Source organism: Hydractinia symbiolongicarpus, chromosome 6, assembly GCF_029227915.1.
Source record: "Hydractinia symbiolongicarpus strain clone_291-10 chromosome 6, HSymV2.1, whole genome shotgun sequence".
Taxonomy (NCBI): Eukaryota; Metazoa; Cnidaria; class Hydrozoa; order Anthoathecata; family Hydractiniidae; genus Hydractinia; species Hydractinia symbiolongicarpus.
This window is the reverse complement of record NC_079880.1, coordinates 10,153,017-10,168,820: the sequence shown is the minus strand read 5'-3', so window position 1 is coordinate 10,168,820 and position 15,804 is coordinate 10,153,017. Positions and strand designations below refer to the sequence as shown.

Genomic DNA, 15,804 nt, shown 5'->3' with positions numbered 1-15,804 from the left:
CCTGTTTTGTTGCTAGCAAGGTGGTTCTTTGCGAGCAGTGTATATTTAAACCTCCCATTTTGAGCAACAAAAATGTTGTTATCCTTTTTCTTTGAACTCTTTTGTCTTTATCAGCTAGCTAGCTATATCATGCATTTTCTTTCTGAAATTGATCTGTGATATAGTTGGAGAAAATTGGGCAGCTAGCTAACATATAGCTCCCATTTTTATTAGATGATTATCTAGCTAAACAAGCAGCTCCGTAGATGAATTCAAAATGACATTATTTGTTTAATTTCCAGCAGTAAGCTCTTTGTGGCTCTGCCTGAGCCAATAGTAAAACAAAACTGAATTTAACATGGTCAGTGTATCTTTTTTTCTTTTAACCATATAACTTTCCTCACCATTGCACACCTTAAGAGGACCTTGTATATTGATAGTTAGGGGCTTTCAAAAAATTTTTCGGGCCCCGTTAGCAGGATATCGACGCTAAGATTTGGACCCCCTCCCCCCCTCTTTTAGGGGGGGGAGGGGGTAAAGCTTTCTTATATTAATAAAGTTTACTTATGGATTGGGTTTATAAAATAAGAAAACTACTGATCTGTAATATTTTAGGTGTAAAAAAGAAAAAACTTTCAAAGATGAATTCTGAATCACCAAAATCAATGAATGAAGAAACTGGTCCATCTATTGATTCTACAAGTCTCGAAGAGCGAATTGCAGCTCGTAGACTGAGAATTGCAAGACGAATAGAATCGCTCAAACGGTAGTTAGTTTTGTGTGTTAATATTGAATTTTGTGTTTTTATGTGTTACTTTCTTTTGTGTTATTGATTGTACATTAATGCATAGAGAGTTACATGGTGGTGAAAAGAATGAAGTGTCATCTTTAGAGCCAGAAAAAGAACCTTCTAAAAGTAGACAGCAAATAGAACAATCATACCAGGTTAACATTTATATATAAATTATTTTAATTTGTTTTAACATGAGTCGATTGGCATACTTTTATTTTGTAATCCATCTCAACAGCCTTTGTTGCCAGTTTTTCCTGATAATTAATTTATATATAAAGGAAACAAGAAGACCCAGTTTTGACATTCATTTGAAGTAGAATCTGTATATACTAAAAAGACATCTTTTATCTTGATCCTGGACATTGTAGAAAATGTCTTGTTTAATAGTAGGCAGGAACTACCCATTTTTAAAACTATACTTCAGGTGCAAAAAAATTGTATGAGACATTATGCACATCCAGTAGTTTACATATACATTAAAATTCCAGTTAAAACAAGAAGCAGGACCTGACTTTATTTTAACTTTTCATGGCTTATCATCCCGTTTGCTGAATGGACCCTGTTTTAAAGCATATTTTTTTTTTTAAATAAAGACACATTCATGAAAGCTTTTAACACGAAGGAGAGCAGATCAACTACGTAAATTTTAAATTAGATCACCACGTTTGAAATCATCCAAAAAACAAACTTTGAAATTTATTTATTTTTTGAAAGAAAATATATAAGTTTAGTATTAAATAAAACTTATGAATCTACTAACTTAGCATATGGACCAGAAAAGACTGCCTTACAGGAATTTTAGAGGTATTACTGAAAATCTCCATTTTTTGACTTTTAATACCCTGGTAAATACAAATTAGCATTTTTTGTTTCATGGAAAACAACTAACCAATACACTCATCTATAAATGGAAAAGTGTGACGAGATTTCCCTTCAGTAAGTGTAAAAATTTCCATTCCCTGGATTCAAATCTTTATAAGTAGGTTAATGTGCTGTATACATCTCTTGTAGAGATTATCGAAATTGATTTCTGATGGAACAGAATTAGTGTCAAATGTAGAAGTTGCCTGTGATGCACGTGAGACAGCAATGCGTATACAACACGATGAAGATAGAATTAAAAGGTTTTAAGCTACTATTGTTTTTATTGCTAATTACTTACAGTTCTATGAATAAAAATGTCCTTCAAAATTATTAGCTTATTATAAATTAGCTTATTCCCAATGTATTTTTTTGATCAAATGTTACCCCAAGATAATTAACTTTTTTGCTCCTCTTCAAAGGAATACCCATATATTTGATAGAATTGTTTTCAACTTTTTTAACTGGCTGCGGTTGTCGAAAAAGAATGTTTCAGTTTTGTCTTTATTAATAGTCATTTTGTTATTATTCAGCCAGAGGTTGACTTGCAAAAGTTCTAACTTGACCTGGGAGGCAAGGGTATCCAAGTTTTTATGGGACGAAGTAATTATTGTATCATCTGCATATAGATGGTGGTAGTTTGAATTGATGACAGATAAAGAGCAACACAGATCCCTGTGGCACCCCAAAAGCGTCTTCATGAAGCAGATCTGATCCTGTGTTGTTTACAAGAGTCAGCTGCATTCGAGCCTTTAATTAGGACTCGAACCAGTCAAAGGCAGCATCTCTGATGCCAAAACACCATAGTTTTTTTAACAAAATTTTATGATCAACTGTGTCAAAAGCTTTTTTAGGGTCAATGAGCACTGCTATGAATAAAAATGTCTTTCAAAATTATTAGCTTACACACACTAAATTTTTTCTTTTTTAGAATTGAAATGCTTGAGGCAGAAGTTGAAGTAGCAGCAAAAACTTTTGATGAGGTATATATATTTTTAATGTTACCTCTTTTTTCCTATCTGTTAAGAATTATTACCAGATAGAGAAAATAATGTTGAAGTTTTAAGCAAAATCTGGATGTGTTTAACCTGCCATCATAAACTAGTAATCTATAGGTCAATATAGACATTTAAATAGTAAACCAAATGTTTGCCCTTTTTTCATAATAAATTTAGGATTTTAGCTATATATAGCAAAATAATTGCAATAAATTCACTAAACATTCTTTATATTTATTTATTCACACAACCAAACATCAAGGTAATTGATCATTTGGATCATCTGGATCATTAACTTTAAGGAACCCAAGGTGTAAAATGATGTTGGACTTATATTATAGAGCTTAAAAAGTTGATTAACAAGTATTTTTAAATTTTCCAAAAAGCTCTTTTCGTTTTTAAAATATTCACATTTAGAGACTTTTAGATTTAATTATGCTGCATAAATTATGATGTCATGTTTAAGTAGTAGCAAATTTTTACATTTTCTGTCATCAGTAATTTTAGACTTTTAAGGTATATATTTTGCATTCCAACTTCATAAATGCATAGATATTATAAAGGTGAATTGATAAACAAATTTTTTTTGCCAAAAGTAACACTGGTTTGTTCGTCCCAGCCAACTTGGTTTGCAATAAAATTTTTTGGTTCAGCTTGTATAGGCTGTTTATGTTTACTCACAAAGTTTGATTGTAAACCGACATGCAGATCCCAAGTTATGGGGTCGTCAGCAAAAAACTTAAGAGGTCTAGGACGAGCAAACGAAAAAAAAAATTTTAAGCAAGAAATCTGCATGTCTAATTTTGAGTTTTTTATAAAAACTCTTTTTTTATGGAACTGTAATTTGTAAATTAGATCACAAAGAAATGGGAACATGCTCTGAAAAAGGATGTACCGCAGGATCTTCAGAAGGTGAATTTTTTCGATTTTTAAAGTTTATTTATTTACGAAATATAAAGGATATTCATTAGTTTCGTAATAACTGTTTTCGAATAAAGTTGTGAGAACAAGCGTAATATAAAGTTCCTGGACACAGAAAAGTCATTTTTAAACATCTTGTCATTGAGACATTAACTATTACATTCATTTGGAAGCTGCACTGTTAATACAATTAGAAAAACTCATTTTTAATTTTGGGAGAAAAATACATTTATTACTTTAATTATTCGTTTTTTTTCATTTTCATGTGAATTCTTTTTGACTCTATGTTTATGATGGCCACAATCTTAAAATAACCTTAATAACCTAAAATTTAATTCCAAAATATATACTGGTTTCTTTTAAATTTGCCTTATTTTTTTTATTGTGGTTTTTTTCTTTTAGAGTATTTTTTTTACTATTTTGTTTCAAAAGACTAATGTTACAAAAGGCTTAAAGTTCAGTAAATCTTCCTTTTCCTCCAAACATTTCGTCAAAAATACCTGTGGAATGGTTTTTATTGTTTCGTTTGAACTTTTTGATCCTGAAGCCTCCTTACTTCCCCTGTAATGCACTATACTTGTTTTGATTTTTAGATGCTTTCTTCACAACAAGTGGCATGTGATGAAATGATTGAACAAAAAAATAATGTCATCAACGATTTACAACAAAGCTTAAAACAGAAAGATGACCAGTATGTTAAAGATTTACGCAAACAGGTAAGAACAAACTTAATGATTACCAACCACAAAGCATTGTTTTTTTGTATGCGGATCGTCATGTACATTTTAACTGCCTTTACATTTCACGATGGCACTTGAAAATTGACAATGCAAATTATCACGTCGGCAAGACATTGCTGACACTAACAAATTTTAAGTTTCGTTCTTGTATTTATTTTTTACATCGTGTTTTTTTTTCAAAATTTCAGGCTGAGGATATAGATCTAGTCTTAGAAAGAATGAACGAACAGATAAAAACTTTAACACAGGCTTATATGGAAGAACTAGATAATATTGAAAATGCATTTTTTACTGAAAGAAAAGAATTGCTGCAACAACAAAAAGAGAAATGGTATGTTATAGTTATTATGTTATAGTTATTTTCATTTGAAAGCTCTGAGTTGTTTTAAAAGTGTTAATTTAAACTAAAAAAAATCTGAGTAACATATCCAACTTGAGTCGATTCAACTATTCTGGATAATCTTGCTTAAAAACCAAAGAACCAGAATTTATAAAGCAAATGCGATGATTGGCAACCCTGTGTTCTTTCTTTAATGAATCAAATGTTAATAAATAGAAAAACTTAATAAAACTCAAATTGCATTTAAGGTGTCCACATTTTTTTATTCCCAATAAATCCAAAGACTTTCTGATTCTCTAGGATTTGCTTCATCTTCTAGAAATTTTATTTTTTCCTATAAATTCTTGAGTTATTTTAGTCTTCATTGTCTTGAAGAATCTTCAAGCATTATTTGGAACTAGTACCGACATTATTTGGAACTAGCCCGTGGAAAAATCCATGGGTTCGCCCGTTCTTTTAATACTACATTGCGTGCGTCTCACAACTCGCGGTACCATTTTGCGTGACAAACAGACAGACAGAATACGGCTATTATTAAAGAGACTAGCCGTTTAGCCCATGGAAAATTCCACGGGGTCGCCCGTCCTTTATATATCACATTTCGTGTTTCCGTTACGGGACACGGTAACCCTTTTGAACACACAAAATACGCCTATTATCATATAGATGTGACAAATGTCAGAAAGCTTATCATGTTTCTCTTAATTCGATAAATTTCTTACATCACTTTTTCTATACTTATACTGTCTTGGTAAGGATTAAAAGTAATGTGAGAGGATGCGCGGATTGCAGGAATATGTAGATGATAATTTGTCTTGGCATATCAGTGTGTCCATTCTCTACTGATCGGACCTCTGATCATGACGGGCGAGTATCATCAGTGTAGTCATATAAAAGTATGAAGGTTTTGTGATGACAAGCCTGCATATAGTGACAACTTCTATTTTTTTTTTCTGAAGTAGTATAGCCTTATTAAGATGAGATACAATATTTTCTAGGGTACAAAAGAGTGAAGAACGCAAAGCGAAAGAGATCGAGTACATGCATTCACGAGAAAAGAGGGTTGAAGAATTTGACGAACAGCTTCAAGCTTTACGTGTGCAAGATGCAGAAGAATACAATATGGTGAAAATCAAGCTTGAGAATGATGTGCAGGTTGGTGTAAAAGATTTTTTTCACATGAAGTAATCTTGTGACTATGATAAGTTTTTGCCTAAAACTGGCCTTAGTGGTCTGGAGAAATTTTCATGAGGATTTTTTGCAAAGGCTTGTCACTATGCTCTTTTTTTTTCTCCTATGGAAACTTCTTTTATTCGAAATTTTAAAAAATTTTCACTTGCAAAATTTTTCTAAACATGATATGTTATTACTCTCCAACTTTTAACTTCATTACAACCATCTAAAATTTAAAAACAAAAAAATCTTTAATTTGTCAATTCGCAACTACTACTCTATTACGGAAAATTTCGCAAATTTTTGTAGTAGTTAGACTAACCGCATTATATATTTGAAAATCATGTGAGGAGAATTGGGTACGCAATTCCTACCTGGACCTAATGTATATATATCCAGAACACAGGATCCACACTGTTAACTGTTCTCAACACTGAAGTGGTTAAACATCGAGAAATGTTTACTAAGAAGTTATGTTATTTTTTGGTATGTGATATTTGGTATTTGTCTTCTTACTGGTTTCCATTTAGATTCTGGAACAAAACCTTCAGCAAATGAAAGCCACATACCAATTGAATCAAGAAAAGTTAGAATACAACTTTCAGGTGAACACTTTTATCTGTGTATATCTTGTGTATGTTTATAAATACTCTTATGTGTATATTTAAATGCTTAAAAAATAAAAACAATAGAAAAATTTAAATATTCAACGTGTGCACTTGTTTTTTAATGTTGTATTTGTCACGTAGGTTCTGAAGAAAAGAGATGAAGAGAACACCATTACTAAATCTCAACAAAAAAGAAAAATAACTCGGTATTTTTATTTATTTTTTAAATTTGTGCTTAAACTGTGTTAAAAATTACTAAATTTTCACGAAGCGAATTGGCCGGCAAAATGTATGTGAGCATGCGCAGTTTTTATTTCTTTGCATTTTGCTTCGAAAAAATTCGCTTCGCCGAAAAGTAGAAACAGTTTCTACTTTTTAGCAGCGAAATATTTCGCTGTAACCAATTAGAACGCAATATTTAGTATTTATTCTCAGGAAAACTCATTACTGGAATGAATTCAAAATGACCGCTTTGTTTTTAATACCCAAAAGAGTGCTTACATTCAGTGTTTTAAATTCGTCACATGTTTTTCGTTTCACGTAAAAATAAAAAAGATATTTCACAGCTAATTTGCCACTCACAATTCGCTCCGTGAAACCCCCATTTGGACTGGATTTTTTTGCCAGTTGTGCCTTCTGAAACGTCATTATTAGCCGTCGTCAAGAGAAATAGTAGCTGGAAATGTAAACAGGTAGAAAAAAACAGATTCAACAAGCATTGGAAAGCCATTTTCTAATTTGGCGTTTCGACATTGAAACTGGCAAAATATACTCTCGGTTACATTCTCGAAAAATCCCTTAAAATTGAATTTACAAAAGTAGATTTTTTTTGTAATCGATGACTAGAGTTAGTTTTTGAAAGATAGAATAGATTATATCTCATAATTTTGGCTCGTTTCTTTTCTTATGTTAAAAAGAGGAGGTGACGAATGAAGAAAGGGGAAGTATGAACGCTTGTGGAAGTGGAGATTTCGACCATGGAAATGTGTTTATATAAATTTCGCGAATCAGATGATTATTTAAAAATTTCGAGGGGGTAACTTTTCGCGGATAGCTTTTTCCGAGATTTCCGAAATTATATTTTTAATGAATTTCAAACATCTCAAGCTTGCGTTAGTCCTACATGACTGACACTAAATTAACACGTAAGCAAAGCTTCATCAACACCCTTACAATATTGTTTCTTTTTTAGCTTGCAAGATTTGTTAAATAATTTGAAACAGAAGTTGAAAAAACAGGAACGTCAAAACAGGTTTGAAGCATACAAATGATGTTTTAATTTTACCGATAACATTTTTGAAATGGTATACCTTATCGGTGAAAAAAGTCGGCTGCCCAATATTTTTTGCCGACAAACTATTTTGCCCATTTATTTTATCCGACCGAACGTATACCTTATCGGTGAAAAAAAGTCGGCTAAATACGATCAATATTTTTTGCCGACAAACTATTTTTGCCCACTTATTTTATCCGACCGAACGTATACCTTATCGGTGAAAAAACTTCGGCTAAATACGATCAATATTTTTTGCCGACAAACTATTTTTGCCCATTTATTTTATCCGACCGAACGTATACCTTATCAGTGAAAAAAATTCGGCTAAATACGATCAATATTTTTTGCCGACAAACTATTTTTGCCCATTTATTTTATCCGCCCGAACTTTTTGCCGATTTTTTTACCCACCCACTTTTTGGCGTCTTTTTCTTTTTTTGTCTATTCATTTTTTGCCGACATATGACGCCATAACAGTAATAAAGAGAACACGAAAAATAGACATGTATTAGTCTCTGTTCTCATCTTCTTTTAAATAAAGTTCCAAGTGAGCGTAGCAGAGAAAAAAAGAGAGCCAAGGAAAAAACAACAAAGATAAAGAGAATTATTTGTGACTGATTTATAAAGTTTACATTGTCCTCTTGTTGAAGTTTTCATTAAAATAAAAAACTTGAAAATTTAACTTTTTGTGGTAATTTTCGATGACCACAGATGTTGAAGTGACCTAATTTTTTGCTGACTTGTATTTTTCGCATGAGGTTCTCTGTCTCTCAGAGCATTTTCTCAATACTCACTTAAAACATATTATGACAAGCCTCTTCGAAAGAGTTTTTTTAAGATAAACCTACGATGCGAATAAAAGTAAATTGATTTATCAGAATTCACAGGTTGTTTAATTTTTTTTAATTTTTAATTTTAGCGACGAAAATAATTCTTTATCAGACGATTTAAAACGAGTTACAGAACAGTATAAAGAGCTTCAAAAGAAGTTTAGGTAAGGGTTTTCGTTTTAATGTGGCCTTAAAACGTAAATACTGATTAAGGTAATCCTCTTCTCAAAATCTTAGAGTTTTTTATCCTTGTTTGCTCCAGTGCGAAGTCTCTTCAAACAAAGCCTTCACGTCAGATTCGTAGTCGACGTTTACACACGTCAACTCTGCCAAGCAGGGATGGTGTTGTGGTAGCGCGTTCGGCTTGTAATCATAAGGTTTCAGGTTCGAGTCCCCACTCCGGCGCGCTTTCAATGTTGTGTTGTCAGCACATTTAGTGTCATCTAGTAACCGCTAATCTGCTTGTGTGGCAGGCAAGCAAGTTGGAGCAATGTTATACGTATCTCTAGCGGTAATGTGACATAGTTACAGTCAGAGGGGAGGAAGAGCCAACCGTCCCAACAGTTCAGATTAAATCCCTAAGGGCGTTAAAACTGCTTGTTACTTACTTACTCTGCCAAGAATTTTTATGACAAGGTGGATGTTATGTTCTTAGTTGTTAGGTGGTCTGTAAAGTAATGTATGACGCCTTGACGTATCTACCCTTGAAAAAAACTAAGAAACTTAAACATGCGCAACACACAAATCTTTCATGTGCTTTCTGTTGACATTTAGACACTTCCAAGCGACTGATCGAAAGAAGTTTGTTGACATCTGGAAGATGAATGAAGAACAAATAAAAGATTTGGTCTCTGATGTTTTGGAGGAGGATCGCATTATATTTGAACAACAGCTAGGATTGGATTGGCAACCTCCTGATGGGTATATTCTCGCTTTATTATAAATCTGTATGAATTTTTTAATATGCTAAACAATGCTCGTATAACATTTTTAAAAGTTTGTTAAAAGCCAGCTTATAACTCAGCATTGTTACCGTTAACTTGAGTAACTTGAAGAAAAATCCACGGGTTCGCTCGTCTCTTTCAAATCAAATTGCGTGCGTCTCGCTAGTTGAGGAACCATTTTGCGTGGCAGTCATATACGGGTATTACGATGTAGCTTGTTGCTATATATAGATGTGTTTTTTGTTCAAAAAATATCTTCTTTGGTGTTACATTCTACCGTTGTTTTTTTTTAAGAAGTGCAATGTTCTACTTTAAATTAAGTCCATCCAAAGTTATGATACTTTAAGCGGACGGATTTTTGCGAGAATGTTTATTTACCAATTTATTTTAAAAAAGAATTCTCGTTTTAAAAGCCCTAACCTTCGAATTGGTAAATTAATATCGAAACTTAGAAATATATTTGCATGATTCTTCTAACGTATGTATCTTAAAAAAAATAAAAAAATATTAGACTTTTTTTCAATTTCTCAGCGAGCTATTAAAAAACTTGTAAATCACAAAGTACAAAAATTTACCATGCCAAAATTTCCAATTTGAAATATCTCAAATGTTTTTCTTGTGAAATTCGCGAAATTTTATCCAAAACATTTCGCGATTTTTTGGACTTGCAAGTACCTTATTCCAATGAATACTGAACTGATATGCAGGAAAATATATTGCACTGATCTTGCAAGCTAATTCTAATAAACCCTTTCAGTCTGTGGCGTTTATAATAAGCATTATGTCTATATATTTTTGTACTGTGGCGTTGTTTCTCCGATATAGGGATTTCCTTCAGAATGTTGGACCTCTACAGGACACAAAGAAATCTTTCAAATCTGCGTTAGACACAGTTCAAGAGGTTTTGTCAATGACGGATGAGAACTCTCACCACACATCATTGGCTGGTGATGAAACTCTTCCAATACAATTATCATATGGTGAAAAGTTGTCGCCACGAAGTATCAAGAAAATGCTCGAACTGTTGTGTGACGAGTCGGTAAGACGTCTAATGTTTTTGGTTGTTGTTTTTGGTTGTTGCTGTTGTTGTTGATTTTGTTGTTGTTATTGTTGTTGATTGTTGTTGTTTTTGTTGTTGTTGTTGTTGGTGGTGGTGGTTGTTGGTTGTTGTTGTTGTTGATGTTGTGTCAAAAAGTCTATAATTGTAACGAATTTTCAGAGTATTGTCAAAGTATCAGAAATGGCTAAGTGGGGACTATCAGCAATTGCCCTGATATGTCAAAAAAAATGCAGAAATTTCAGGTGTAAATAGTCAAGCAGAATTTTTTGGATTTTAAAAAATAGCGGAAAGAATTATATTTCAGATTTGTCCTTAAATAGTTAGCATTAAAGTCTTTGCATATTTATTTTGTTGCCAGTCCTTGTTATTGCGATTGTCAATATATTGTTATTGTAGCTAACATTGCATGTACGTTACCAGTAATCAATATATTGCTAAACATGTAGATACTGTCACGTAAAGGCTCGATTAAGCCCCCCTTATTTTAATGGTGGGAGCTTATTGGAAGGGAGTGCTGTTAAAACTATTATACAAATATATTTTCATTATCAAAAACCGATAACGTATTAAAGTTGTTTAGTATATTGAAAAGAAATTAAATTAGTTTTATAGGTGTCTGAAATAAAATTTGCTAGCCTTACCACAGAATGTGTTTTTTCCATCGAAACAAGTAATGTACCCCTTTCAGATGGAAAGACGGGGAGCTTAATCGAGTATTTACGGTATTGTAACGATACGTTGCGATACGTTACGATAGACAATATATTTTTACGGTTGTCGATAATACCTGATTATTATTGCAGGGTTTTCTCGTCGAAGCAAAACTTGTCAAACTGCTTGCACCAATTGAAAAAGATGAGCAGTCGCTGATGAAGTTGGATGCTATTTTTAGTGTAAGTTTTGTAACCTTGCATTTTTTGTGTGTTTTATTGTACCTTAGTTTCTTCATTCAACAGGCTAGCTGCGATGAGATGTGAAATAAATTAATAAAAAATACCTCATCTTGTATTTGCATCGGAAATGATGAGTGAATTAAACAAAAAAACACAACGAAAAATTGTTATTATTTTTTCAAATATAAATAGATAAAATCTTCGTTAGACATTTTTTTCTCGTTACACAAAGGTTTCGTAACATAGAGAGAATTCGTCGATTTTTCCGTTACGGTTGGATCACCAGAGTTGCCACACTTTCTAAAATCTCCTAAATAACCTAAAATTGGTTCCTCCTAAAATCTGCTAAAATTATATATGTTGGTATCCGAATAGTAACCCGTTGTTATTTCGTTTTTATGTTAAAAAATTAAGCTAATGTTTGTCTTGCAACATAATTACTCAAGTCTAAATGAACATCCTCGATCTAAAAAAGCGAAAGCTTGATTATTAGTAACATATTTTAGATTTTTGACTACGGAGACATTAAGTCTTGTCAAGATGATTGATATTGCGAGACATAACCTCTCAATAAACACAACCTCTAGCTTATCAAAAATATCTCTAGCATCTGCTGGGCGACTCTTTTAAAACACCTGTTTCTAACGGACTCATGTTTCGTCTCATTTTTTGTTGTTTTAGGCGATCGGGATTGAGACTGAAAACGATATTTACATGCTTAGCAAATATCTCATAAAACCTCTGTCTAAGTTAACTGCTGAAAACGTGGACGGAACAGTTAGTGGTGACTTGTCTGAGAACATTGAAAATTCTGAACAACAGAGACAAGTGGATCTCATTCACCCAAATGACGTGGTTAAGTCGTTAAAGCAATTTGTCGAAGATAACAAGGAACCTTTCAGGTATCGACCTCAAATCAAGTACAACGATAAACTCGATAGTTCGAACTCTCGATAACCCAAGATTTCAAGTAGCTTTAACTGTTTTTTTTGTTATCCTTGGACCCTCGATACTTTTTGATAAAATCGCTCGATAATTTATTAACGTAAACATTCGCTTAGTCGAATTCTTTTCTCGATAAACATTCGCTTAGTCGAACTCTTTTCTCGATAAACATTCGCTTAGTCGAACTTTTTTAGCCATACCTTGAACCAAAATACTCGCGGTAACTTAATCCAACATAAAAATTACTGCTATGCTTTCAAAAAATAAGTTATTCGTTTCAAAGAGATACATACTCTAAATTTGATATCACAGTAAAACAACTTTTTAATAAATGTATACAAAAATCGATTTTTTCATTTTTTCCTAAAATTCGAGTTAATAAACCTCCCGATAACTCGAACTATTCTCCTACTATGTTGCACATTCGAGTTAGCGGGAACCGGAACTACCATTTATAATCATATACCGTGTTAACTTTTTAGGCAGAGCCGAAAGATGAGTTCACAATTTATTAACAGTTCAGTTCGCGATGATAGCATGGATGCGGCGTATTGGTCACAACTGGCCAGTGTGATTGACGAGAAGAGGGAACGTGTTTGGGATGCAATGATTGCAGGCTTTGAGAAGTACAGTCACGTTTTAACAGAGAGAGCACAACTGATACAAGATACAGACGGTTTAAAACAACAGGTAATGGAATTTTAGAAGGTTCAGCACCGGTTATCTAGGTTTACATTCTCTGAGATTGATTCACCCCGATTCGAACTCTTCACCCCGATTCGAACTCTGTTGAAAACAACCTAGTGCAACCAGGGTTGCTACTTCGTACCTTTGCTGGTATAGTACAGTTCGTGGGACAGGGAGTTCGTTTTCTGTTCATTTGACAGCCGATCTGTACACTATGTCGGGTAGTATGTTAACAATGTTATGAAGTTGCTCTGTTTTATTTAGTCACAAGTGTTGATTTTTCTTAATTTGTGTGTTTGCCTTGATTTTTCTAATGTAGTGCAGGGTAAAAAAATATTACCGGGCACTACGAGACGAAAAATTACAATTTTGGATGAATTCATAGGACTCATCAATAACGACATTATAACCTGTCTCCAGTATTTGTAGAATTACCAGTTGATCTTTTTCTGTTTGTTTCATTCTCTTGAATAAAATGGCACTTTAAACATGTTTTTCATGGTCAAATGTAGCTTCGAGACACACATGTGATTCACATACGGACAATGAAAGGGATGTAAGATATTGTAGGGAATGTGATCAATTAGCTTTTTTTGTTTTTATGTAGAACGCTGAGTTACGGATGTTACTCCACCAGTACTTAAGTTCTAAGGTATGTAAATAGTGGGGAACCTTCGGTTTTTGATGGATGCATTTGCTTTACTAGTATGTCTATAGTTTTTTAGTTCTTTCTAAATGTCTCCTATCATGTTATTATTGTTGTTGTTATTGTTGTTGTTGTTGTTGTTGTTATTAATGTAATGGTTGTTTGTTTGTTTACATTGAAAAAATTACGATAACCTTTAGGTGGATGAAGAGCTTGTCGTTCCACCAACTCGAGTGTTGCAATTGGAACTATCGCAAAAATAACACAGTGTTTTTTTAAGAAGCAAGTTTTTTTAGTATGCCAATGCATGGATTGCTTCTTTTAAAATGTTTATTCTTCTTTCTTTTACCAAACATTTTGTTCTAACTTGTAAAGAAATAAGTTGAAAACCTCGTATGCAATTTGACTATTCCATGAGCGAATGTGATTTAAATTTCATGTGGGAAACCTTTGTAATTTTAGAGATTATATTCTGTCAATTATTACTAAGAGGTGCTACAAAGTTCTAGTTTCTAGCTCCATCCATGAGGAGAGCGAATCCAGCACCTTTTCGATTTCAGTTGAGCGCTCTACCGGCTGAGCTACCTATCCTCATTTCTTTTGAACACCAAAACCATGCTAGATAAGGACGAGAAATAGCATAAGGCTGCGATTGAAAGTTATGAGAGAGTTTAGTAAGGTTTAAACAAAATTTGTTTGCAAATATACACAACATAATTTGTCTTCTGATTGTATTTTTTTGTTTGAAAACATGTTTTCATTTTTTCGTTCTGTATGAATTATCTGAAGATGTTTCATTTTGTTGTAAATAATTTACATAGTAATATATATTTTTAATATGACGTCATGCATTTTTTCATTTAACTTTGTTTAGATAAGAAATTATATAATTTCTGAGAAATCAGTGGGAGTGTTTTGTTTTTAGTTTTAACTACTTTAAGGGCAGAAACTTTCGCGTATCAACAAAGACGCGAAATTTAAGGAATAAACTTTCGCGTTGTGCGGAAAGAAAAAAAAAAGGAGAAAGCTGCGACAAGTGCTGAAGGAAATAAAATGTAATTGTATACGTGTTCATTATATCCAACTTTCGCGTTTTTTTAAATTGGCCATGATTTTGCGTGAAAAAACTTTCGCAAAAATGGTAAAAACGCAAAACTTTCTCCCCCAAAGTAATAGTAGTACATTTATATAATTTTCATCCCCCCCTACGGATAGAATATTTTTTACCAGATGGAATAACCCTTAGTCAAAACTTTGCCACTTCAAAAGTAGGCATGTCTAATCTGATGAAGTCATGTCTTATCCAATGAAGTGCAATCAACAGAACAAGCAAGGAGGTTTAAACCTCCTGTTGGATGTTAGCCCCATTGTGATTTTCATGATATGGGCCTGAAAAAGGGCAACGAGTAAAAATCTACTACAATTTTTTACTCATTATTTAAAACAGAGGACAATATTCATTTTGTTGAATTGGATTTATCAAATTCGCGGATTTACTTGGTTCATTAGACCTGTTGAGAAGTTATTATATTTGAATCATCAATCTTACATATCATGGAATTTCTAGAATTCTCTCAATTTCAAAGTTGCAGTAGAAACTTTTTTTCCCTGAACATAATATATGTTAAATCTGTAATTTTATTTGTTTCATTGTTCAGTGGTATTGTATGTAATTTAAAAAAGTGACTCGGTGATTTGGCCTTAAGATTCGTTATTCTTAGTTGCCTAATAAATCGCCAGCCCCAGTATCAAAAAGCAAAAATAGAGCCCGGGTTGCAGATTCAGAATCGGTACATTCTAACACACCATAGACCGATGTGACCAGAATCGGTTTGACTTCACTTCTGGCCTCATGTAAGACGACCTATCGGTAATGCGTTTGAGAGGTTATTAAATTTTAGGTATTTTTGAGGTTTCCTCGATAACCTTGATTCAATAGAACTTAATTTAAAGGCTTTTTGTGTTCCCTATGACAGGTTAACAACATGAAGATAAAATAGGTGTTAGTAGTAGATGGGAGTGAATAGCCCAGGATTTTGCTCTTTTAACACCTTCACCACGTCAAACCTCCGCTTCCACCACCTCCACCCTCACCCCAGCTTCCACCCTA

The 15,804-nt window shown here is 33.1% G+C and overlaps 1 protein-coding gene across 1 annotated transcript; it reads left to right on the top strand.

Moving 5' to 3' along the window:
• The first annotated feature begins 524 nt into the window (after nt 1–524).
• Nucleotides 525–14,536, top strand: LOC130647292 (dynein regulatory complex protein 1-like). The gene is made up of 19 exons (XM_057453089.1): nt 525–745; nt 831–924; nt 1,784–1,896; nt 2,565–2,616; nt 3,487–3,543; nt 4,146–4,268; nt 4,481–4,623; nt 5,631–5,787; nt 6,336–6,410; nt 6,555–6,619; nt 7,606–7,665; nt 8,609–8,683; nt 9,294–9,440; nt 10,289–10,502; nt 11,327–11,416; nt 12,098–12,318; nt 12,844–13,051; nt 13,656–13,700; nt 13,895–14,536. The coding sequence occupies exons 1-19, from the start codon at nt 546–548 to the stop codon at nt 13,955–13,957; spliced, it is 2,202 nt and encodes a 733-aa protein (XP_057309072.1). The 5' UTR covers nt 525–545; the 3' UTR covers nt 13,958–14,536.
• The last annotated feature ends 1,268 nt before the right edge of the window (nt 14,537–15,804 follow it).